This window comes from Lagopus muta, chromosome 10 (genome assembly GCF_023343835.1).
Source record: "Lagopus muta isolate bLagMut1 chromosome 10, bLagMut1 primary, whole genome shotgun sequence".
NCBI classification, from domain to species: Eukaryota; Metazoa; Chordata; class Aves; order Galliformes; family Phasianidae; genus Lagopus; species Lagopus muta.
This window is the reverse complement of record NC_064442.1, coordinates 17025384-17048463: the sequence shown is the minus strand read 5'-3', so window position 1 is coordinate 17048463 and position 23080 is coordinate 17025384. Positions and strand designations below refer to the sequence as shown.

Sequence of the window (23080 nt, the reverse complement as noted above, 5' to 3'; positions counted from 1 at the left end):
TTCTTTTTGTTCGTTTGTTTTTATTAAGTCCAAAATATTTAATCCCACTATTCAACCGTTGATTCTGACAATAAATAGCAATAACTTACTTTTGTTCGTTTAAAGGCTCAAACAATCCGTCCTCCGTCCGTCGCTAACAACGCCGGCAGCGCTGTGCCGTCGCACCGCCCCGTCTCCGCGCTCCGGCGCTGCGGGAGGCACCGGCGTGAGGCGGCCCCGACGGCCGCGGGGCTCCGTTCCCCATTCGCTGTGATTCGAGTTTTCGTTTCTGTTCCAGGCGAGGAAGAAGAGCCGGCGCCGCGCCGGGCAATCCGCTTTCATCGGGGAAAAGAAACATCGAAATACGCAGCGCCGAACCTCCGCGCAACGAAATAAGCGGGGCGGGGGCTCTCCTCTCTCTTTCTCTCTCCGGTCCGGTAAAGGCAGCGAGAATCCCGGCTCTTTTCGGCCGTCGGCAAGGTACGTTCGGTTTGGTTTTAAATAGGGATAATTAAAAGACAAAGGCGCTCGTCCGGCGCGCTGGGCGCGGCGCGGGGCCGGGTGTCTCATGCAGGGAGCGCGGCATGCGGAGGTCCCGCGGCGGCGGGAGCCGGGCGGCCTCACGTCTCGGCCGGGCTGGGCACCATGCTGTTGGGAGTGTCGGGGAGCTGGGAGGAGAGCGAGGTCACGTCGCTGCCGGAGGACGTGCCCAAAGAGCCGGACTCGGAGAACGAGACCTGGGGGAGCAGCGGCGATGAGCCCCGCGGCGGCCCGCCCGTCCCCGCCCCGCACCGCTCCCCGCCGCGCCCGGGGCTCACCAGCTGCTGGAAGGCGGCGGGCGGCTCCAGGTCGCTCTGCAGCGCGAAGTCGCTGAGCGCCTTCCAGGGCGGCTGGTAGGTCTGCACCTCCACCGCGCTGCCCTGCACGGCGCTCTCGTGCCGGACGGGGCTGCCGGCCACCAGCGGCGTCCCGGTGAGGCCCTGCAGGCTCTGCGGGCACGCGGCGCTTCAGCGCGGCGCCCCGACTCCCCCCCCCGTCCCCTCCCGAGCCTCCGCCCGGCCGCTCACCGTCTTGTCGCTGTGCTGCTGCTGCTGGAGCTGCTTCATGAGGATGGACTTCTTCTTGTCCTTGCAGCGCTTGTTCTGGAACCAGACACGGATGACGCGCGGGCTGAGCCCCGTCATCTCCACCAGCTGCTCCTTCATCAGGGCGTCGGGTCTCGGGTTGGCGGCGTAGCAGGTCCGCAGCGTGTGCAGCTGCTTCTCGTTCAGCACCGTCCTCACGCGGGTGGTCTTCTCGGCCGCTTTGTGCGACTGCGGCCGCGGGCCGGGCGGCCGTCCGGGCACCGGCTCTGCGCGGCGGAGAGAAGGAAGGAGGGAGGGAAGGAGGGCGCGCGCCGTCAGCGCCGCCGCCGACGGCCGCCCGCAGCCCCCAGCCCGCCCGTCCGCCCCGAGGAGCGGCAGCGGCGGGCCGGAGCTGTGTGCCGGTACCTGCGAGGTGCGCGGGCGGCGGCGCAGGGCTGCGGGGTCCGCGGGCGGTGGTGCCGTCGGTGGGCGGCCCGTGGTCGGCGCGGCAGAGCAGGTCGCGCTCCCGGAGGCAGAACTGATCCCCGGGCAGCAGCTGGCGGCCGCAGGCGGCGCAACGGAAGCACTCCAGGTGGTAGACGTGGTCGCGGGCGCGCATCACCAGGTCGCTGCTGCTGAAGGCCGCCCGGCACTGTGCGCACTTGATGCCGAAGAGCCTGAGGGGCGGCGGCGCGCCGTCAGCGCTCGGGGAGCGCGGGGCCGCGAGGGGCTCCGAGCTCGGTTCGGGTTCGTTTCGTTTCGTTTTAGAACGAGCGGGTCACCTGCCGTAGTCCCGCTTGCAGTAGGCCTTGCCGTCCCGCAGGAAGCACGTGCAGGTCTCGTCCAGCGGCTGCCCGCACTCGGCGCACTTGAGGCAGGCGACGTGCCACTCCAGGTCCGGAGACACCCGCAGCAGAAACGGGTCCTGGATGCGGCCCCCGCAGCCCGCGCACAGCGCCAGCCCCGGCCGTCCTGCGGGACCCGAGGCGTCAGCGGGCGGCGGGGGGAGGCTGCGGGCTGCGGGGCTTTGTTCTTTTTGGGGTTTGGGTTTCTGGTTGTTTCGTTTTTGTTTTTTTTTTTTGTTTTTGTTTTTGTTTTTTTTAAGCAAAATTGAAAGAAAGAGAGAAATACGGGCGGGAACGGGGAAAGAAATAAAAGAGCCGCGACGGGAGAGAACGGAGCGGTGGGAATTCCGAGGAGAAAGTTGACTGGGGGAAATCATAGGAAATCAACCCAGGAAAAGATAGAAAAGTGGAATCTCGGAAGTGGAAAGAAACGCAGAAACGCAGAAAGACCAATACAGAACGAGGGGAAGGCGGAAAGAAAGAACGAAAGAAAAAGAACTAACGATGGAAAGACAGAAAGAGAAAGAAGAGCAAAGGGAAAAAAAAAACGGAAAGAGAGAACGAAGGCAGGAAAGCGGACAAACGAAAACGGAAAGGGACATCGGGCAGACAGAGAGAAAAAAACCCCAAACAAAAACGGAAGAACAGAAAGAGAAAGAAAGAAAGGAAAACGGAAAGAGAAACAAAAAAAGAAAACCGAAACGCGGAAAAAGAAGGAGGGAACGAAAGAACGACGCGAGGAGGAAGGACGGAGCGGGCGCGGGGAGCGCGGCGGCGGTGCGGCCGGAGGGGCAGCGGGGAGACGCCGCAAAACCGTGCCGCCCCGCGCCCAGCCCGCAGCCGCCCGCGGGGCCCTTCCCGGCGCTGTCAGCGAGGCGCCCGCCCGACGGCACCGCGGCGCCCCGCGGCCCTCCCGCCCCGGCACTTACTCTTGGCGGGCTCCCCCATGGCGCTCGGGAGCGGCCGCGGCAGGAGGATGTCCACCATGCGGGCGGCCCCGTGCGCACCGGCGGCGATGCGCGATGCGGGACGCGGCGCCGCCGCTCCACCACTACCCGCGCCGCGCGGGGCGGGGGCCGCGCCCGCCCCCCCGGGCCCGCCCCGCCGGGCAGCGCCGTGATGTCAGCGCGCACCGGGCGCGGGGGAGGTGGGAGGGGGGGGGGCGTGGGGGCGGCGCTGACCTCACCGCGCGGCCCCCGGAGGCGATTGGCGGCCGCGGGGAGGGCGGGCGCGGATTGGCCGCGCCGAACAATGGGCGCGCGGCGGGGCGCGGAGCGGCGCGGATCTCCCCGGAGCTCCGCCGGGCACCGGCATCGCGAGCCCGACACGGAGCGCGGAGGGCGCGGCGGCGGCCCCGGGGGACGGGCGGTGGCGTCGCTTTCCCCGCGTGCCCCGTGTTTCCCTCCTTCCCGCACTGTTCCCCGACCTTGCCGTCGCCGTGCATTTTCTCCTCTTTGCGCTCCCCTTCGCCGCCCCGCCTCCCGTCCCCGTTTTCGTTGCCGCCGCTCCAGGTTTCGCTGCGGGGCGATGCTGTCAGGAGCCGGACACCGGCGGCCGCCCCGACGTTCGCGGCCGTCGGCCCCGTCGGGGCGGCCGTTCCCGATAGCGGCCGCCCGGCCGGCCGGGATCAGCGGGAACAGCCGCGCGTTGCGGCGCCTCCGTGCACCTGATCCCGCCGTGCTCCCGCAGAGAAACCTCCCGCGTTTCTTTTTTTTTTTTCCTCCGTTCTACTCATCCCCCCTCCCCCAGTCTCCACGGGCTCTCTGTGCATTAGCGGAGCAATAAGCAGAGCACTCCAGCGGCCTCTGACTCGGTTTTAAATTCCCGCAGACTTTACGGCACGGCGGCAGGAGCGGCTCCTTGAGAACGCCGGCACGGCGGAATCGCTGCCGCCCCTGGGGCTTCGCGCCCGCCCGCCCAGCCGTGCTGTCGCCTCCCCAACGCGCAGTGCGTTGCGGGACGTGTGACGGGCGCGGGTCCACCTGCGCGGGTGCGGAAGGATGCGGTGGCCGCGGCTGCGCTCGGAGAGGTCGGGCTGTGGAGCGGGCAGATGGGTGCTCCAACCTGAGCACCGGCTCCGTGGGTCCGGCAGCCCTCGGCTGTGACACCGCAGAGGAGCGGGAGAGGAGGACTTGGCTAATCGGGGCCGTCTGTTTGACCCGCATCCCCCGCTTTGAGATGCTGAAAGCGGCCGCGTCGTGCATTTGTGCGGGAGCTGCGGGGGGAAGAGCTGCGGTGTTTGAGGTCATCCTTCAGCCGGGGCATTTGGGCATCCCTGCCCGCCTCCCGGAGCGTTCCGCCGGTGCCCGCGCATCCCCCGGCTGCATGGCAGCGGCACCGTGGGGTTCGCAGCTGATTGCTGCCCGTCACCGGAGTGCTGAGCAGAGCCGGGTGGTGCGGAGGGCTCTGACGGCGGGCTGCCGGCTTTTCAGTGCGGCATTCCCCGAGGGGCAGGTGTCGGGGGCCTGAGTGAGTCAGTAACTGCGTGTTACCGGCAAAACGCAGAAATGAAATGTCAGATTACAGGAGGATGAGGCGCATGTAAGGATACGGCGGCTCGGCAGGCAGGTTGCGTGTTGCATCGCTCCTTTTCCCACTCGAAGGCAAGGTTCCCTATGCTCACCCAAACCTCCCTCCGTCTGGAGAGCAGGAGAGGTTACAGCAGGGCCAGCCCAGCGCCCCTGCCCTGCCAGGCTCACCTGTGCCAGGGCGCACCGTGCAGAGCCCAGGAGGGGCTGCACACGTGGTCAGACAGGCGGGGTTTGGGCAGGTAGGGGCAGCGCGCTGGAAAACCCCAAGAATTCAGTTGCCGCGGAAACACCAAAACACCAAAAGCCCCGGACCTCCTGCAGAGATGTGCAGTGACTGCAGGTAACGCCAAGAGGCACAAAACCAGCACCTCGCGGCCCCGAACAGGGGCTGGTTGCTTGGAAAACAGCTTTCAGGTTGGCTGGCATTGCTGGGGAGCCGTGAGTGGAAGCCCGATGCCCTCCCTCGGGGCTGACGCTCCCTGCTGCCCCCGGTTCCCCTCTGCAGCTCTGGGGGCAGCCGGGGCCGGCTGTGGTGCGGGGGGTTGGCATCGCAGCTGCTCTCCGTGTAGCAGCTCTCCGGGTTGTGCTGCCACATACGAGCACGAGTTGCCTCTAGAAAGGGGAAACGGTGACAATTTTGTTGTTTGCAGCAGATTGCAAAGGCAGTGAATGGCGATTCTTTCCTAGCCAGCCGTGGATTAAGTCCATTATAAAATTAAAACAGATGGAACACAATTTCACTTGCATTACAAAAAAGGACAGGAACCATCTGCAGTAAGATTTAGCATTGCAGAGCTATTGTTATCATGTTACCATTAAAACCTTTGAAGAAGGGTTTTCTTTTCTTTCGGAAACTCGTCCGCCTGAAACAAATGTTTTCTTTCTCCGTCTCTCTCAGATAATGCTATTTTATGTAAAAGCACGATGTCTCTCAGCCACAGCTTTGGCTCCAGCGAGATATGCTGAAGCAGAGGTGGTAAAACTTCAGCGTTGAACTCTTTGGGTCTTTGGTGGGGAGGACGTGCCAAAATATCCCCTGTGCTTTCTTCCTTTAAAAACATTTCCTTGGGTTTGGGGACAATGTCTGATACTGAAAATAGATAATTAATGAGATAATGGGATACTGCATGTCACCTCCTGTCCGATGGGATTATCTGATGGCTAATTATGGACAGATTGTGATTAATGTGATTATGGATTGGTTATTAATCTGATTCTGGATTGATCTAGTTATGTTTTAGTCTGCTCCAAATGGTTAATTGGATCTGAGATAATAGAAATGCAGCTTGCACCAGATTTTGCCACATCAGTTGATGAAGTATCTTTTGATCTGGGTGGGTTGCGAACAATAAATTATTTACAGCTGTTGAGAAAATGACTCTTCCTTAGAATGTAGCCATTCATTTTATTTTCGAGGGCCTTTGAAAACAAAATCAATATCCTTTTTAAAAGGAGATGTTGACAAAAGAAAGGCACGTACATAACTCACAAACAAATGTGACGAAATTAAACAGCGGTTAACCCGGTGGCCCAATGTCTGGTGATGCATTTGAATTGCTATGTGGAGCTTTGGGCTCAATTCTTCTGAGACCAGCAGGGGTTGGGAGCATTGCAGGGGAAGAGGGCCCAGCTCTGCAGAAAGTGGTATTGCACAAGAGCCGCTGCCAGCCCTGCTATTGATTAAGAATCAGCCGTGGTAGAATGGCAAAGGGAGTCCTTGCCACCCCGTCCCCTCCGGGTAAGAGGGATGCAGAAAGCTCGTGGGCTCATCCCACCACCTCGTCTGACTCCCTCTGCACCAGGCCCTGCACTTGGCCTGGCATTATTCTCTCTCCCCTCACACTGAGCCCATTGATTTCTGGGCGACCTCAGAGATGCGTCTGGTCTGGATGCAGCCTGCCAGCATGGGAGAGGCTGCCTGGATCCCTGCAAGGCCGTCCTGCTGCCTCCCTACTTTCACTGAAGTGCAAATTGAGTTCACATTTTTGGGATCTTGTGCCATTTTCTGCGGTGGCTGTGATGTAGGGGTTGAGAAATGGGGCTGGGAGGAGAGTCGGCACCAGGTGGGATGGGCAGCAGGTAGCTCACAGAGGTGCCGGCAATCAAGCAGGTCTCAAAGCTCTGAGAACAGGTTTATTGAGGCTGAATTGAAGAAAAAGAAAGGAAAAGCAACTTTCCCTTTTCTATGCTGCCATTCCCCCAGGTGCCCGTGCTGCTGCAGGAGTGCTGGGCTGCTGCCAGCGCCCCCATCCAGGTTCCTCCCTCCCCAGCAGCACAGAGGGCAGAGGAAGCAGCTCCTGCTTAAAAAATAATGCCATACAAGCCAATGGTGCATTTTACACACATCTCCCATTAGCAAGGAGGTGAGGCGCGCACTGGAGGAGGGATGCAGGGTACCACAATGGGCACTGTGCAGGGTGGAGAGGAGTGCTCTGCAGGGGACCCCTTCCTTCCTCCCTTCCTGCAGGATGGTGTAGCAGGAGCTGCCTGCTCAGGGAGCCTGCTCTATGTGCTGAAGGTGCCTGCATACATCCTTCCTTGCCTGTCCTTGGCAGAATGACTGTTTCTTGCTCAGACAGTGACTTGCACTTGGGGAGCACTGGCAGCTTGCAGGCTTATCACTGCGCCCTTATTACCTGGTCTGCACCTGGAAATGGTTGATGAGAGATGGCAGAGGAGGGGAAACACTGGTTAGCAGTGGCTTTGCAGGCTTTGCAGGGATGGATGGCTGTTGGGGTGCTGCTGAGGGAGTGCTCCTCTCTGCACCCTGTGTTGGAGATGGGGCTGGTGGGGCTGTGCTCACCTGAGGGCTCACAGAGGGACCTGTGACAGACAGAGTGCTGGTGGCAGATGTGGGTGGGTGGCTGTGAGGTGATCTGGGCAGAGTATTGAGCTACACCGTGCTGGGGTTTTACACCAAAAGAACCCAAGAGTGTCAGGCTTGTGTCTGTGGCAGGTGGGTGAGGAGCCAGGCCTTGGGGAGGTGCATGCCATCCTATTGCCACTGGCCCCACCTCTGTGGGGAAGGGCTTTGCAGCACTCAGGCACAGAGTATTTCAGCAGCAGAGCTCTCCCAACTCAGGTTGTCATCTTGTGTCTCCCCCCACAGGCACCTGCCTGGCCCTGGGCTGCAGATCCTGCGCTCTGAGCCCTAAGCAGGTTGCAGTTGCTTTAACCTTATTGGATTTTGACAGATTAGGAGGAGAATCCTTTCGTGTGGTGGAGAAGCCTCCCAAATGAAGCTCTTCTAATTTATCTGAGTCAGCTCTGCCTGGCGGTGGTGGGAGGAGTAAGCTGAGGACCCCTGCCAGAGGGGACCATCATAGCAGTAATAAAAAATATATATATTCCTTCCCTTCACTAAATCCCATAGCTGTGAGGCTGTATTAGCTGGATTCCATATGTTTTAATTAGGAATTATGTATTTTAAGGGAACCAAAATCCGATTCTGATGGAGACGTGGCAACGCGTTTGTGATGGCTACTGTTCCATGTTCCTTCTGTCAGAGGCCCCAGGGCAGGCACACCTTTGAAACCCTTTTATTCTAAGTTAGAACAACTGCATTATTGATTTGCCTCCCACCCCAAGAGTGTGAAAAAATGTAATTCCCTTTCAAATACAGAAATTGGGTCAGCAGATACTAATGAAATAATCCTGGATAACAATGCACTATAAATGGATCTGCTTCCAGTAATTAATGGCTCATTTTTCTTTCAGAATAGAGTCATATCCTGTGCCCACTGGCAGGATGATGACTCTGGTGCTGGCAGCACCTACCTGGTGCAGTTTTACTATGTTTATTGTTGTTGTGCTGGAGGTGGGGAGGCCAAATTAACAAAGAAAAAAAAAAAGAGCTTTTTGCCACCGTTCAGCTAATATGGATATAATCCCCAGCTGATTACAGTTATAAGCACCTCCAACAGTGGCCATACGTGATAAAGACTTCCTTTGTGCTTCAGGGAATAATCCGCATCAAGCCAGTTTCAATAAAGATTACATGCATCTGAAGTGTTGAGGGTTTTAAATTAAAATTATAGACAGAAAATACTACAAGGAGCCTCATGTGCCTCCAGGCTGGTGACACTACGCCCAGAAACCTGACCTTGGGGATGCCTGCAGCACGCTGCCCATCCAAAGACACCACATGCTGCTAAAGAATCCACTGCACTGCAGAAGAATCAACTCATTCTGGGCTCTGAAGCAAGTAGGTCAGTTTGGATGGAGATGCTCGCGGTTGTTTTGGGGTGAAGCACCAGCAAACCTCATAGCAGCAAACCAACAAGCAGGAGCTCAGTGGAGATCGTAGAGTCACAGAACCATGGAATGGCCTGGGTTGAAAAGGCCCACAATGTTAATCTGGTTCCAACCCCCTGCTGTGTGCAGGTCGCCAACCAGCAGCCCAGGCTGCCCAGAGTCACATCCAGCCTGGCCTTGAATGCCTGCAGGGATGGGGCATCCACAGCCTCCTTGGGCAGCCTGTTGCAGTGCATGTTGCAGTGTGTGATGCAGGGTTCAGGTGCAGATGGCTGCTCTCCTCTCCCCCAACACATGCTCTCTCCTTCTGTAAGCTGGAAGCTCATTTCTGGAGCTGAACACAGCGTGCCACGGCTTTAATGAATGAAACGCATTAACGACAAAGAAAAGCAGGGCAGGCAGTGCTGCTCAGGATGCTCTTTGCATCCTTATTTTGCCGCTGTTCTTTTAGGCTACGCGGGGTGCAGTAGGAGGGGTTGTACACTGTATGAACTTCATCTGTAAAGGGCTCCTCTTACGTTGTTTTACTGGCTTGCAATGGGGTCGAGCACGGAGCGCTCAGCCGCCCGCTGTTTGCTCCTCCGCACGGAGCTCCCCGCCTTCAACCGTCCCGCCGCCGGGGGTGGCGCTCTCCTCCGCTGTCCATTGGCTTCGCGCCGCGACCAATGAGGAAGCGGTGCGGCGCGGCGGCTCTCGCGAGAGCGGCGGCGGAGCGGGACGGCGGAGCCATGTTGCAGGCGGCGGCGGTGGCGCGGGACGGCGGAGCCATGTTGCGGGCGGCGGCGCGCGGCGTGAGGAGGGCGGTGAGTGAGGGCAGCGGGGGCGGGGGTCGGCACGGCCGGCTGCTGAGGTTGGAGCCCGGTGAGGGGGGGTGGTCCTCGTGGCCGCTCGGAGCCTGCTGTGCCCGCGGGAGGCTGTGGCGCTGCGAGCCCCGCGAGCTGCAGCCGCAGTTAATCACCGTGCCGCCCTTCGCGGTGCCGCGCCGTGCTCCGCTGTCACGCTGCTCGCGTTACCGAACGGAGCGGCGAGGTGAGCTCAAGGACGGCCCCGCGGATGTGCGAGCAGCGAGCCTAACGGGGCTCGCGGTGCCGCCGCTTTGGGGTCCGCTCCGAAGAAGCACTAAGAGCGCTAAAACGAGAGCGAAAAGCACGGGCGGCTGCGTGGCGTGCGGCACTGAAGGCACAGCTGTTGCAATCGCGGTGATGGAGTTCGGCCCCGCGCCTGCTGGAGCAAAGGTCGTTGTGAGGAGCAGCTGTGCGAGTGGTTGGCTCCGTTAGTCAGCTGCTGGCACTGCTGCCCGCCGGGGCCGTGCTGCCCAGCACGGAGGTGCGCGGGGCTGTGGAGCCTAGAAGCGTGAGGTCGGCTGGTTGGTCGGCTGTGTGCGCCCGGAGTGCTTTTGTATATAGATAATGGGCTTGTTCGGCTTGGGAAAGAGAAAGCTCGGGGAGACCTCGGTGTGGCCTTCCAGTGCTTGAAGGGAGTGTGTGAACAGGAGGGGAACGGCTGTTTGTGAGGTGGATAGTGATAGGACAAGGGGAATGGTTTTAAACTGAGACAGGGGAGGTTTAGGTTGGATATGAGGAGGAAGTTTTTCACCCAGAGGGTGGTGAGGCACTGGAACAGGTACCCAAGGAGGCTGTGGATGCCCCATCCCTGCAGGCATTCAAGGCCAGGCTGGATGTGGCTCTGGGCAGCCTGGGCTGCTGGTTGGTGACCTGCACACAGCAGGGGGTTGGAACACAATCATTGAGGCCTGTAAAGTATAAGCAGTAAGGAGACGTTAGAGCTGCATATCTTTATGAAAAGAGGACTGAGAGATACAGGTCTACAAGTACAGGAATAATTGGTGCAGATGTGGGAGTAAGCCATTTCAGTGGTAGGTGCAAATAAAGTTATATTAGTGGGCTTAAATTACAAGACAGAGTTGGGAAGAGCAAAGATAGGCATTAAGAAATCATTTCTAATAGAAAGCAGGGTAGTTTTTTGGAGTATTTTGCCCAGATGTGTGTTGGAACTGCCTAGATGTGTGTTGGAACTACCATAGATTCAACTGCTTATTGCATGGGCTACTGAAATGTCAGCTTGTAATGATATTAAACTGTGGTGATCAGAATTGTCTTGAGGTCATACATTCCTATCTCTATAAAATAGCAGATCATGTATTCCCTTAAAATTCTTTATTGTTATTTTTTTTTTTTTTTACCACGTAAACAAGTATTTGTCCCTTCAGTCTTTTTTCCTCTTCCTCGTAGGACATCGCACAGCACTTTAAGGCCATCACCTTCTAAATCTGTACCCTATTGTCATTCAGCCTGTGCAGGTAGGCTTACAAGGGCAAGCAAGCAGTGCTAGTCTTGGCTGCTTAAAGACTGAAGTGAATTGATCACCCTCGCTCCATGCTCCCTCAAAGAAGATTGACAGTGAAGGGCGCTGTGGCTCTCCATTTAAGAACACCATTTCACAGTATTTTAGGGGATGGTGACCCAGTTTTCACTGCTGCTGAGTCTTTTGGTTTCTCTTCACTCATTCAGAGCTCGCAACTCCCTGCTATTTCTGAAAACAGCGCATTTTATTTCATACCCATATGTACGTGTGTATGTGCTTATACTGTGATGAACATGTGGGTTTTTAGTTTTGTTTTTGGCTTGAGGGACTTCAGATAAATGGATTTAATAGCCTGGAACGCTGCAACAAATGATGACCTTGCAGGAGAAGTGCTGGGTTGCGTTTGAAGGTTGTGAGAGTACTTTGCATCTGTCCTTCAGTTGGCACTGGTGGCTCAGAGAGGTGGCTGCCTTTTTTAGCAAGGTCGTTTATCTTGAGTTTACTTTCAGTAGCTTTGTCTGTATTTACAGACAGCTTTGCTTCGAGTTTTATTAACAACCTGTGTGGGGTGCACCTGGGAAAACTTCTTTACCACATCTTTCTTTTGCTGCTTCAATTCCTTTGCAGTCACGTCTTGATTATTCTCGATTCCTAAATAAATTTTTAAGCATTTTCTTAATTTCTTTTGGTGTTCTCTGTTGCAGTTGCAGCTTCTTTTCAGCTTAGGTGACTTCAGTGTTATTTTTCCAGTTAGTGTTTCCTGGAGTTCAGTAGCTGTGTCTCAGACCTCTTCTGCTGCCAGGTGGTTACAGAAGCTCTACAAGTATAAACTTCATTGCCAGGTCTCCCTGATTGTATTGAGCTTGCCAAATATGTATATATGAATTTATTTAAGCTTTTCAGCCATGAGAGTGTCTTTTAATTGAATTAAGCATTATTTTGTTATATGGGAATGCAGCCACCCTAAACCTTTGCCTGGAGTCTATTTTTAGGATTCTTTTCCTTCCAGTGCTAATGGGCCTGTATGAGATACCCGATTCCTATTAAGCAATTTTAGAGTGCTATTCTCTGGCCAGTTTGCTCTTACAGCTAAGAAGATGTTGTCTGTAGATTGACTATGGGCAGTTCAGCGTTGGCTGCAGAGGCATTTGAGTCACCAATCCTACCAAACAGTAAGGAAAGATAGTAAGGGAACACCCTTGTCTGTGATTTTTTTATTTATTTATTTTTTGTGGTTAGTACATGTATTTTATAGTATATAAGCACTAAATTTGTATTTAAGAAGTGCTGGACCTCTATGCGCTGTATGGGTGATCGGAAAGTCCAACATGCATTTGATTTTCATTAGCATTGCTGTGAGCAGGCTGCAGAGCTTTTGGCGTGGTTCTGCACCACATCCTTATCTCTAAATTGGAGAAATATGGATTTGAAGGCTGGGCTGTTTGGTGGATAAAGAGTTGGTTGAGTGGTTCCAGCAGAGGGTTGGCAGTGGCTCCCAGGTGGAGGCTGGTGATGAGGGGTGTCCCCCAGTGTTCTGTCTTAGGGTGGGTGCTCTTCATCATCTTCATAAATGACATAGAAATGGGATCGAGTGCACACACAGTGAGTTTGCTGATGGCACTGAGCTGAGTGTGCAGTTGATACGACAGAAGGAAGGGAAGCCATCCAGAGGGTCCTGGAAAGGCTTGAAAAGTAGAACCTAATGAGGTACAACAAGGCCAACTGCAAGGTGTTGCGCTTGGGTCGGGTCAATCCCAGGTAGGAACACAGGCTGGGAGAAGAATTCATTGAGAGCAGCAGTGTCCTTAAGTGGGTCCTGGGCATGAGCCAGCAGTGTGCTCTTGCAGCCTGGAAGGCCAACTGTGTGCTAGGCTGCATCAACAGAGGGGTGGCAGCAGGGAGAGGGAGGGGATTCTTTTCCTCTGCTCTGCCCTTATGAGGTTCCATCTGGAGTTCTGTGTCCAGGTCTGGGACCCCAGTGCAGGAGGGATGTGGAGCTGTTGGAGTGGGTGCAGAGGAGGGCTACAGAGATGATCAGGGGGCTGGAGCACCTCTCCTGTGAGGAAGGGTTGAGGGAGCTGGGCTTGTTCAGCTTGGAGAAGACAAGGCTCCAGGGAGACCTCATGGTGGCCTTCCAGCACTTGAACGGAGCTTACAAGCAGGAGGGGCACTGACTTTTTACGTGGTCTGAGGGTGACAGGACAGGGGAAATGGCTTTGAAGTAAAGAAGGGTAAATCTAAGTTTAGATATTAGGAAGACATTTGTTACTCAGAAGGTGATGAGGCAATGGAACAGGCTGTCCAGAGAGCTGGAGGTGCCAAGAACAGGTTGGGTCGGATCCTGGGCAGCCTGGTGTAGTGGGTGGCAACTGCTCACAGCTGGGGGTTGGAACTGGATGATCTTTAAGATTCCCTCCAAGCTCAGCTGTTCTGTATTCTGTGATCACCTGTGCAAATTAAATGAGCACTGAGTGGGTGTGTGGCTTGTAGGCCTTAAGCATGGGTTTGTCTGTGCACGTGTAGCCGATGTGTGCTGGATCTCTAACGTTTGGCTGGGACAGGAGCAGTGAGGAGTCCTGGTTGTTTGCACGAAGTCTGGAATTCCTGTGATTATATTTAAGGTTTTTGTATTCTGCTTGGAAATCACTGCTGGGTTTCTCAAGTGGGGAGCAGAAAGATGCCTTGGTGTAACTTGAGTAGATGATGGATTCACTGAATCCTTTGGTACCCTGCAAGTGACTGGCATGGTGTACCCTGCACGCTTGTTTGGGTTAATCTCACCATCTGGAAGCCAGAGGCCAGGTTTGCTCTGCATTAAATGGAGGAGGGAGGGAGTTGAGAACTCCAGACGTTTTTCCTTCATAGGTGTTTATTTGAGTGCAGGCTGAATCACTGTCTGGAGTTGCCCACAGAAAGGAAGCGTGGATGTTTCCACTGTAGAGGGAGCATGGGTGCATAGTGTCCATCTGTGTCCAAATAAATTCCTGTCATGTGGTTACTGCCCTATTCTTCATGGTAAACTGGTGTGCTTGTGAGAAGGCACTTGATTGCCCAGGTCTGTAGGATGTTTAATTGTGATTAGTTGTGACGTGAAGTTGTTGAAAAAGTGAGCTATTTGCCACAACAGCATGGATTTATTCTTCAAACGATGACCAGATCTCGTGTCTTTTATTGCAAATGATGTACAAAATAAATATAATCAGAAATATGCTGGTCTGTATTGGCAATAAATGTTTTTTTTTTTGTAAATCTGGCAATTGGCTTCAAGTGTTCTTAGAATCTTCAATCCTAACAAGTAGCCTTAAGCGTAGGAGATGAAATGCAGAGTACTTTTACAAGAATCCTTATTGTTAAAAAAAAAAAAAAAAAAAAAAAAAAGACTAATTATGGTCTTTATTCTGTGGAAAGGTACCTTTTTATTTATATCTTTATCATCCCAAGGAAGTCCTTGGGTTTGCTTTCTCTTTGTGAAGTCTGCTGTGCTGATGATACACACCTTGCCTGGCTGAAGTCCATGTCCACGTTTCAGCTCTCAGGTTTTCTGAAGCTTTATTTTCTGCTTTAAATGCTTGGTGTGCACGTGTTTGTTGTGAGTGGAAATGCCCTTAGAAAATAAGTTAGAAGTAGTGCCGTCAGTCTTCAGTTTTTGCTAGCATTTATCTCCCTGCCTTTTCACTACCTCGGTGTTAGTCTGGGCAGTGAAAAGGATCAATGAAGCACCCTTTTATTGTGGTGTTAGCTGAGTGGTCAGTAGCATCTTATGTTGTGAAGGCAAACACATTATCTACAGCTGAACCTGGTGCTGTTCAGCAGGCTTTATTAATATGTTTGTTTTTAGACTGGGAGCCTTTGATGCTTATTGCTATCCTGCTACTTACTGCCTCCAGTTCTGTTGTTGCAGATAACTGATTACAACAGTGAGTTCTCTGGAAAGATTTTGGCTAAAACATACGGGGAAATAAATCAGTAAGACAAGTAACTACTGCTTACTCTTGGTTTCCTGGGGTCTTAAACTCAGTTGTCTAATCCTCATGTGAGTTTCAGTCTACAGCCACGAACTATCTTCATGTTATGCTCACACTGAATTCTGTTCACTCTTTTTGTATTTCAGTTGATCAGCTGAGCTTCAATGCATCTTACTGTGGCTTTCTTCTTAAGGCTGTTCAGTATTTTCCTGTGGAGGTTTTAGTTGAAAAGCTGCATGTTGTAGCTGTGCTGAAGTCAACCAAGTTTGTACATTCCTTATAATTATTAACTAGTACTGAAATATTCTGCCTACCTCATAGAAATGATGTAGATTTAGCCTGTTTTGTTTGACAGCAGCAGCTGTCGATCTGCATAGCCGATAGCTTTCTGTAGAGCATTGAATGCTCCCAGGAACCTTTCATTTATTTAAATGCAAAGTATTCAACTCTCTTTTTCTCTCTTCGAAGGCATCCCTGCTGCACCAGTTTCGGAGGCTTCAGAGTACGTTGGTCATTGCAGAACACAACAATGAGACTCTTACACCCATTACACTCAATGCAGTCACTGCAGCAAAACGTCTTGGAGGCGAAGTTTCCTGTTTGGTTGCTGGGACCAGTTGTGACAAGGTGGGAAATCCTGTTTTCATTTGAATGAATTAATGAATGCCGTAGAATTCTATGTGGTAGCATCTTGGCAAGCTTGAAAAATAATCTGGTGAAAAGGAGCTGTGCCATGAATTGCTAATCTACAGGAAATGTGCTGCACTTGAGCTGCTTCTCTTCTGAAGTGGAAATGTGGGTATTGTTTTAATTTCACAAGGAGGAATATCAGAATAGGCTGTTACAAGTTAAGCAAGCATGTTTTTATAAGACTGTAGGACAATTAACTCTTAAAACTGTTCTCCTGTAAAGTTTGAAAGGTAAATAATGCAGTGCTGGGAACCTGGGAGAAAAACCTTGCACTGTGCAAGGAGAGATCAGCAGAAATGAAAGGGCACAATGTCAGGTGAGGCTTCGGAGTGTCTGCCTTTCAGTGGTCACTGCTGGTAGCAAGAGTGTCTGCAATCACTCTGTGGATAATCCAATTTGTATTAGCTGTTGTGTTGTCAGTCTGATTTTTGTGAAGTGCAAAATCTGGGGACGGTGTACCTTTAGTTTGTGAGAGGCACTCTTACCCCAGCATGATGTAGTCTGACATGAAACAATAAGAACAACTGTGCCTAATTTTTTAATATCAGGCTATTGCTTAGGAACTGTGACTCTGAAAGGGCCACATGCTGTGTTGTGCAGGAGGCACAGTCACAGCAGTTAATTCACAGGTGGCTGAACAAACCTTACTCACAGTTGCAGACTGATTCTAAATTGAGACTCAGGTGCTCAAGGTTGAGACTGGAGACATACTTACCTGGATCAGTTAAAAATAAAACAACAGCAACAGCGAAAAGAAGCCTGATTTGTCTGTCTGTGGATTTCCTTCTTCTTTGATTGATTGATTGATTGATTTGTGCTTGGATAATAGAACAGTGATTGGGAATGCTTTGTTTGTTTGGGGTTCAGTACCAAAGCATGTGGTGTCTGTTTGGCAATGTCCATCTTGCTGGGGGAAAAGTTCTTCACAGAAAATGAAATTGATTATTTTTAAGCTTTATAAGAATCTGTGTTAGTAGGACAAAAGAGCCAGTTACTCGGATATCCCGTAACAGCTGCTACAGAATATTTGTTTGTTTCCTCTTGTTAAATTTTAAGGCTAAAGCTGATTCTCAGCAAACTTAGTAAAACTGCATTTTTTCAGTGGTGATGCATGTGGCCTCCAGACATTGCTGTCAGTCTCTTCTCTGATCTGTAACAGCCCTTTCATCATTTAAACTTCACTTCTGCAAATACAAAGGACAAAATTGCATAAAGATAACATTGGAAATAGACATCACATCAGTAGGCAGTCAGCTGCAGAGGACTGCTGCTGAAATTTGGGCAAAGATTGTAATAACATTGCTGTTCTTATTTGCTTGGTGTGCCTCTGCAAGTAGATACTGACTGACGTAGAAAGAATATAGGATTGTTGTCTTTGATTATGTTAAAATGCTTAGTAATTGTCTTGGAGTGAGACAATTATTGGCTGTTGTCATAAAACACGAGATGGCTGTGTAGTCTCTTGTACTGGGCAATCTTTGCTAGGTTTGTTTTACTCTGTAGTTCTCTTATTGCCAGGATTGGTTTGCAGTGCCCTGTAAGGCGCTGTGCTGTGAGTCCGAAGATCTGCAGCTCGTTCTGTAAGGTTTGTGCTAACTCCTACACGATGTGCTTTTGTGTTCCACTTTGAACTAATCTATAGAGGGCGAGCAGTTTGCGTTAGGGACTAATTAGGAGCTATCTCCTGCTGTCTGTCTGTGATGCTTGCCACTGTGGAGCTCTGAGTTTGGCTGAAGCCTCCGTGTGCTCTTGTAATGCAAACTAATAACGATTGGTTTGTAATCACAGGTAGCACAAGAGCTCAGCAAGGTGCAGGGTGTTGCAAAAGTGCTAGTGGCTCAGCACGACCTATTCAAGGGATTTCTGGCAGGTGAGACTGGTTCTTATCTGTTGACCGAAGAAGCAGTATTGGGATTTGTGACTGATGATAAAATAGTTGTAAACTTGTATTTTTATTCTCAGAGGAGCTGACTCCCTTGGTTTTGGAAACTCAGAAACAATTTAATTACACTCACATTTGTGCTGGAGCATCTGCCTTTGGTAAGGTGAGTAAATCAAAATGCATCAAACAATTCTTGCAGAACAGAGAGGCATTTTTGTATGTGTGCCTGAGAGAGGGTCTGCAGATCAGCCCTGGACAATTCAGAGTGTCCTAAAAACGTGACAGCAGTGCACTGAAGAAGCCAGTAGCTGCTTCCGAGTTCTCTTATGGGCTGATTTGAGCTGAGGGGCAGTGGAGAGGCTCAGTAGTAGTAGCCAGCTAATTGTATGTGCCTAAGGCAAAGTGTATAAAATGTGTAAGAACACAGAATACTTAAAGGTATCTGAAAGCCTTACGAAAGTGCAGTAACTGGGGATGAAACCCTGGTAAACTGTTTTTGGTGACTTTTGTTTCACTTCTAGTATTATTAGGATTGTTATATAGTTTTCATGTTGAAATGAAAGTGTGTAGACCTGTTGGCAGCAAACTCTTTTGGGGGAGGAATTGCATCTGTGATGTAGGTCTTTAGATTGAAATGTCTGTAAATATATATAGATAATACAGATCCAAGATCTAGCCAAGATGTTTTGTGAATAAAATTGGATTTTTCAGAACTTTTTAACAAGTACATACTTAAAAATGTGCTTAGATATATGGAGAGCCCCAGTACTGACAGTCAGGTAATGTTGTGGTGCAGCTGAATTAGAGAAAAAAGGACATTCTGGAAATGTTGCCAACGTGGAATGAATAATGACATCAGCCTTCCTTCTATTTTTACTTCCAATCAATATCAATCCATATAATTGCAATTTTGCTAAGAGGAAAATCCTTACATGCCCCAAGTCTGAGTCATTCCATTTTTCATTTATTTGTGATCTGCAGTGCCTTGGTTAATGTCTTGCTTTAAAGCTTATGCTCCCATCATCAAGTAGTGCTTTACTGGAGGAGTCAAGCAGTGACTGTTGTCATGGCTGTGAGTAAAGATGACCGAGCAGGGCTCTGTGGTGTACCAGGTTAGCAGAGGGAGAGAGAGAGCAAGTTAAGCTCTTGCTGTCCTTAATTTCTCAATGCCTTCTGCTGCTCTTTTTATCCTTTTCCCCATGCCCTGTGGTTCTAAATAATTCTCCAGAGCTAATTTCAGAGTAAAGGGATATATATATTCTAACAATAATTTTTAAATAGTAAATTTTTGGCTTTTTTTGGGTAGGAGAGTAGTGTTTTCCTCCTGCTGTTGTCTCTGATAAATGGCTTCCAAGATACTTCTTGTTTTTCTTTTTTTTGTTATAAGAACTCAGCCATCCATAATTGTCAATTTTCTGAGTAAATCACATCTGTATTCAGTTCTAAATTATTGAAGCAAACGAGCCTCCTAATTTAAGATATTCAATTAGGGGGTTACTTAGGATCATAACATTTCTAATGTTATTACAGTGCTGGGTTCTTATTTGGCTGCTAAAGCTGTGTAGTCCTGCAGTCATGTTACAGTCGTATGTGCTGCCATAATCACAGACAGCAATCTGTGAGCTTAAAATCAGGTCAGCAAACGTTCCTTTATTTAATATGTGCATTTCACCTTATTTCCTTTGCATTTTCTCACATGCAGTGTGCAGATACCAGCATTTATGTTGCTGACTTTTAATCTTTGACTTGTAGAATCTTATTCCCAGAGTGGCTGCGAAGCTGGATGTTGCTCCTGTTTCTGACATCATTGAGATCAAATCACCCAACACTTTTGTGAGAACTATCTATGCAGGTAAGCAGTCACAACAGCTGTGTGGTGCTCATGCAATAAAGCACTTAATACTGGTAACTTCTTACAGTCCAGCTGTTAGAACATTGGAATATTTTAGGAATGTTCACCTTACAATCTAAATTGCTTAAAAATCCACTGTGGTGCTCTTTGTGAGAATCCGAGCACTGGTAACTTTGGTGCTGTAGGACTTTAGATGGAAACCAGCTCCTTCACTTTAATTAGTAGAATTCAATCTCCTTTATACATACTCAGTTTCTTTGTTTAATGTATTTCTGATTTGATTTTGTAAAACATAAAACATTAAGTTAATTGTCTGACATTATTTAATATGACTTCCATTAGCTCTGATTTGAGCTGCCACGGGGTTGTTTTCTCTAATTATGAAGACATTGCACTGATTATTTATAATATTTAATTGATGTAATTTGTAATTCTTTTATCAGCCTTTATTTTTTTTGTAACTCTGTTCTGCCCCTCTGTTTTAATTCAGAGATGGACTCCTTAGCTTGTGTTTCTTAATCCTACTGTTCCACATACACCAAGGTGGTATTTTGAGTTATGCTCTCAGCTTGTGGTTGCGTGTTGTTTTTTAGCTGCTTTTCAGTAATTGGCAGTTTCAAGATGATTTTGTTTATTAACACCTGGTGTTGTAGCACTTTTTGAGTTTAGTTTTTAGCCTGTGAAAATAAGTACCTTATGCAGTCTGACAGAAAATGCGATCGAAGTCATACCACGGTATAACAGATCATTATTATTACAGATCTCTCTTCATGCTTAAGAACAGTGGTTTCAAAGGTGTGTTTTCCCTTATGAAATGTAAAACCATTTGCAAGGGGTGATTTAAATGTGCTGACTGCCTTAAAAATGAAGCAATTTTTGTCGTACTGCAGAAACATGGAGTTCAAAGTCAATCAGAACACTGGAAATGAACAGCTTAAAGAGTGCCTGGGTTCCCAGTTCTCATCATCTAAAAGTTTTATTTTTGGCAGGAGCTTTGTATCATGTGTGTGATGTCTTCTGTAAAAACATGATCGTTCTTCACTAGGAAATGTTCTTTGCACCGTCCAATGTGATGAAGCAGTTAAAGTGTTTTCTGTACGGGGGACATCTTTTGAGGCTGCACCAACGAGCGGCGGCAGCGCCAGTGTGGAGAAAGGTGAGCATTTGTCCTTGTGTTTTGTCACTTAGAGTTAGGTTCTATTTTGTGGGCTGATGTTTGTCAGAGCAGATTGGTAGTAATTTAATAATCTTAGCCTTTTCCTTTTAAATATTGGTACTTGGTTGTTGTTATCTGGTAGGGGAAGATAGGAGTTGTCATTTCACTTCTTTCTCTTCACCCAGAAGCAGATTGTGCACAGATTATTTGTGCCTGTTTCACTCGCTGCCTGAACCTCATCCGTAGCAATCTTGGAGCTATTCCTTATTTGAAGTTAGAGCTGTTTGAATAGCTGGGTTGGTTTTTCACAGCGCAAGTTGCTGGCAGTCCACAGCTTTGGTTTGATCGGTCGTATTTCAGTTGAGATAGTTCATTATGGCACTGAGTAAATTAGTGGTAGTTGAAATTGGATTGAGAACACTCCATCATTGTTTTATATCAGTGTAAGTGGTTATTTTAATGAAATCTCTGTAGCTTGGATCATAGAGAAATCCATGGTCTCAGGGTCATGAAATTGTTTAGGTTGGAAAGGACCTCTGGAGACCCCTCTGCTCAGGCAGGGACACTGGAGCAGGTTCTCCAGGGCTGTGTCCAACTGGGTTTTGAATACCTCCACAGGTGGAAACTGGCAGCAGCTGCTCTGGGCTTCCCGTCCCAGGGTTTGATCACCTCTGCTGTTTTTCAGTGTGGGCCCTTTTATGACAGTGCTGTAAGTCCAGCAGAAGCAATCTTTAGTAATGTGCTGTGTGTCCCATACATCACCTTTGCAGTCCTCATCTCTGTCTGGAAGCCATGAGTGCATTGCCAGAACCATCATGTATTTCCTGACTTGCACAGAAGTTAGCAGACATGCTGCTTGAGATCTGACATTGGCATATTGTACTGTCTTTGCACTGTTTGCAAGGGCTGCTCCAAAAGTAATGCCTCCTGTTTGATCCACAACATCAGAGGTGGATTTTGGTGGTATGGCAGCAGAGGCTGTACCTTCCCCACCAGTAAACAAAACTCCATTATGTTTTGTTGCCATGTGGCAGCTGGCAGCAGAGGGGCACTCTGACAGAGCAGCTCCTGACACGGAAGTGCATGTGAAGCACACGGGTGGAACTGAATTCATCCATGTGGAAAAAGTGGCATCCGTTGATGCTTGCTGAATGGTTTTGGAGACCAGACAGTGGATGTGAGCATGGTGAGGAGTGGGTGGTGTGTTCCAGCAGTGACAACAGTGACAGTGGGTTGCCTCTGCTGGTGCAGGTTTTCACGAGTGCAACATAAAGGCTCTTGATCAGTGCTGGTGAAAGGACACAACTAATGGTGCCGAGAATGGTGTGTTGAGAAAAAGACTTTTGTAGCTGATAATTTGCTCTGTCAAATAATATTATCATGCTCTTTGTAGCTGCTGTAGTTTTCAAGGAAATAAACAAGAGGCATTACTTTTGGAGCAACCTACGTAGTTGGCTTGATTGCCTGCCTTTTAAAAGAGCCATGGTTATTATGTTGGGTTGATACCAGTATGTTGCTTATAGAGCAGACCTTCATTTAGTGCAATCTAATGTACATAAAACTTCATAAAACAGTCTTCCACTGCAGGATAAATAACCACAGGTAATAGGGGAGGCTTGTAGCTCAGAATCACAGAGCAACTATTCATGGTAATTAAAATCTTGTGGTAGAGCTGGCTCCACAGTGAACTTGTGCATGAAGTTTAAACTGAAATTTGGAAGGTTGAAAGCACGTGCTTTATCCTTTTTCTTTGTGGATCCTTTTTTCAACCTGCTTAAAACAGTGACCCCTCCAGCACCTGTTGGTCTGTCAGAATGGATTGAGCAGAAGCTGTCAAAAAGTGACCGGCCTGAGCTTACGAGTGCAAGAGTGGTTGTGTCAGGTGGTAAGTAGTGTGCTTTTGTGCATGTCTGTGATGGTACAGCTCAACTACATGATAGGATGGGGGGAATGGTTTTAAACTGAGACAGAGGAGGTTCAGGTTGGATGTTAGAAAGAAGTTTTTCACCCAGAGGGCGGTGAGGCACTGGAACAGGTACCCAAGGAGGCTGTGGATGCCCCATCATTCAAGGCCAGGCTGGATGTGGCTCTGGGCAGCCTGGGCTGCTGGTTGGTGACCCTGCACACAGCAGGGGGTTGGAACCAAATGAGGATCATGGCCCTGTTCAACCCAGGCCATTCTGTGATTCTGCAGGAAAACACTGACTTGGTACATTTTTTGAAATAGGACATAGGAGACAGTGGGGAGACACCCAGCATCTGTATATCATGAAGTGGCAGAACAGAGAAGTTTGCTATATGCTAATAGGCATTTTAAGATCATAGCCGTAATTGGTGAGCCTCTCTAAAATTACAGAGTGAAGTGTTTTTAGATGAAAGTTTGTTTGGTTTAAAATTAGTCCTAATCATTGCAGGCAGCCCAAACATGATACAATGATTTTAATAATTTTAAAAGCTGTTATTTTTGTATTCTGCTTTTCGGGTTTAAATCTTCTGTTGGTTTGGTCTTTGTGCATACAGAAAGGTAATGAAAGCCT

The 23080-nt window shown here is 50.0% G+C and overlaps 2 protein-coding genes across 5 annotated transcripts in view; one reads left to right on the top strand and one right to left on the bottom strand.

The window, feature by feature from the left end:
- Window positions 1–38: 38 nt before the first annotated feature.
- Window positions 39–2951, bottom strand: ISL2 (ISL LIM homeobox 2). Of its 3 annotated transcripts, XM_048955663.1 has the most exons (6): window positions 2818–2951; window positions 1826–2015; window positions 1470–1720; window positions 1047–1330; window positions 798–968; window positions 39–716 (listed from the first exon to the last, which is right to left on the bottom strand). In XM_048955663.1, the coding sequence occupies exons 1-6, from the start codon at window positions 2873–2875 to the stop codon at window positions 600–602; spliced, it is 1071 nt and encodes a 356-aa protein (XP_048811620.1). In that variant the 5' UTR covers window positions 2876–2951; the 3' UTR covers window positions 39–599. The 3 variants fall into 3 exon arrangements, with proteins under 3 accessions (XP_048811620.1, XP_048811618.1, XP_048811619.1); XM_048955661.1 differs by lacking the exon at window positions 2818–2951 and having other exon boundaries at window positions 1826–2388; XM_048955662.1 differs by lacking the exons at window positions 798–968; window positions 2818–2951 and having other exon boundaries at window positions 1826–2388.
- Window positions 2952–9362: 6411 nt separating this feature from the next.
- The window catches only part of ETFA (electron transfer flavoprotein subunit alpha), a 30043-nt gene continuing 16325 nt past the window's right edge, over window positions 9363–23080 (top strand). For both annotated transcript variants that reach the window (XM_048956217.1, XM_048956216.1), the window contains exons 1-7: window positions 9363–9476; window positions 15432–15590; window positions 17442–17523; window positions 17616–17698; window positions 19288–19387; window positions 20433–20543; window positions 22327–22428. In XM_048956217.1, coding sequence (XP_048812174.1) covers window positions 9402–9476; window positions 15432–15590; window positions 17442–17523; window positions 17616–17698; window positions 19288–19387; window positions 20433–20543; window positions 22327–22428 — 712 coding nt within the window. In that variant the 5' untranslated portion in view covers window positions 9363–9401. The remainder of the gene's footprint in view (window positions 9477–15431; window positions 15591–17441; window positions 17524–17615; window positions 17699–19287; window positions 19388–20432; window positions 20544–22326; window positions 22429–23080) is intronic.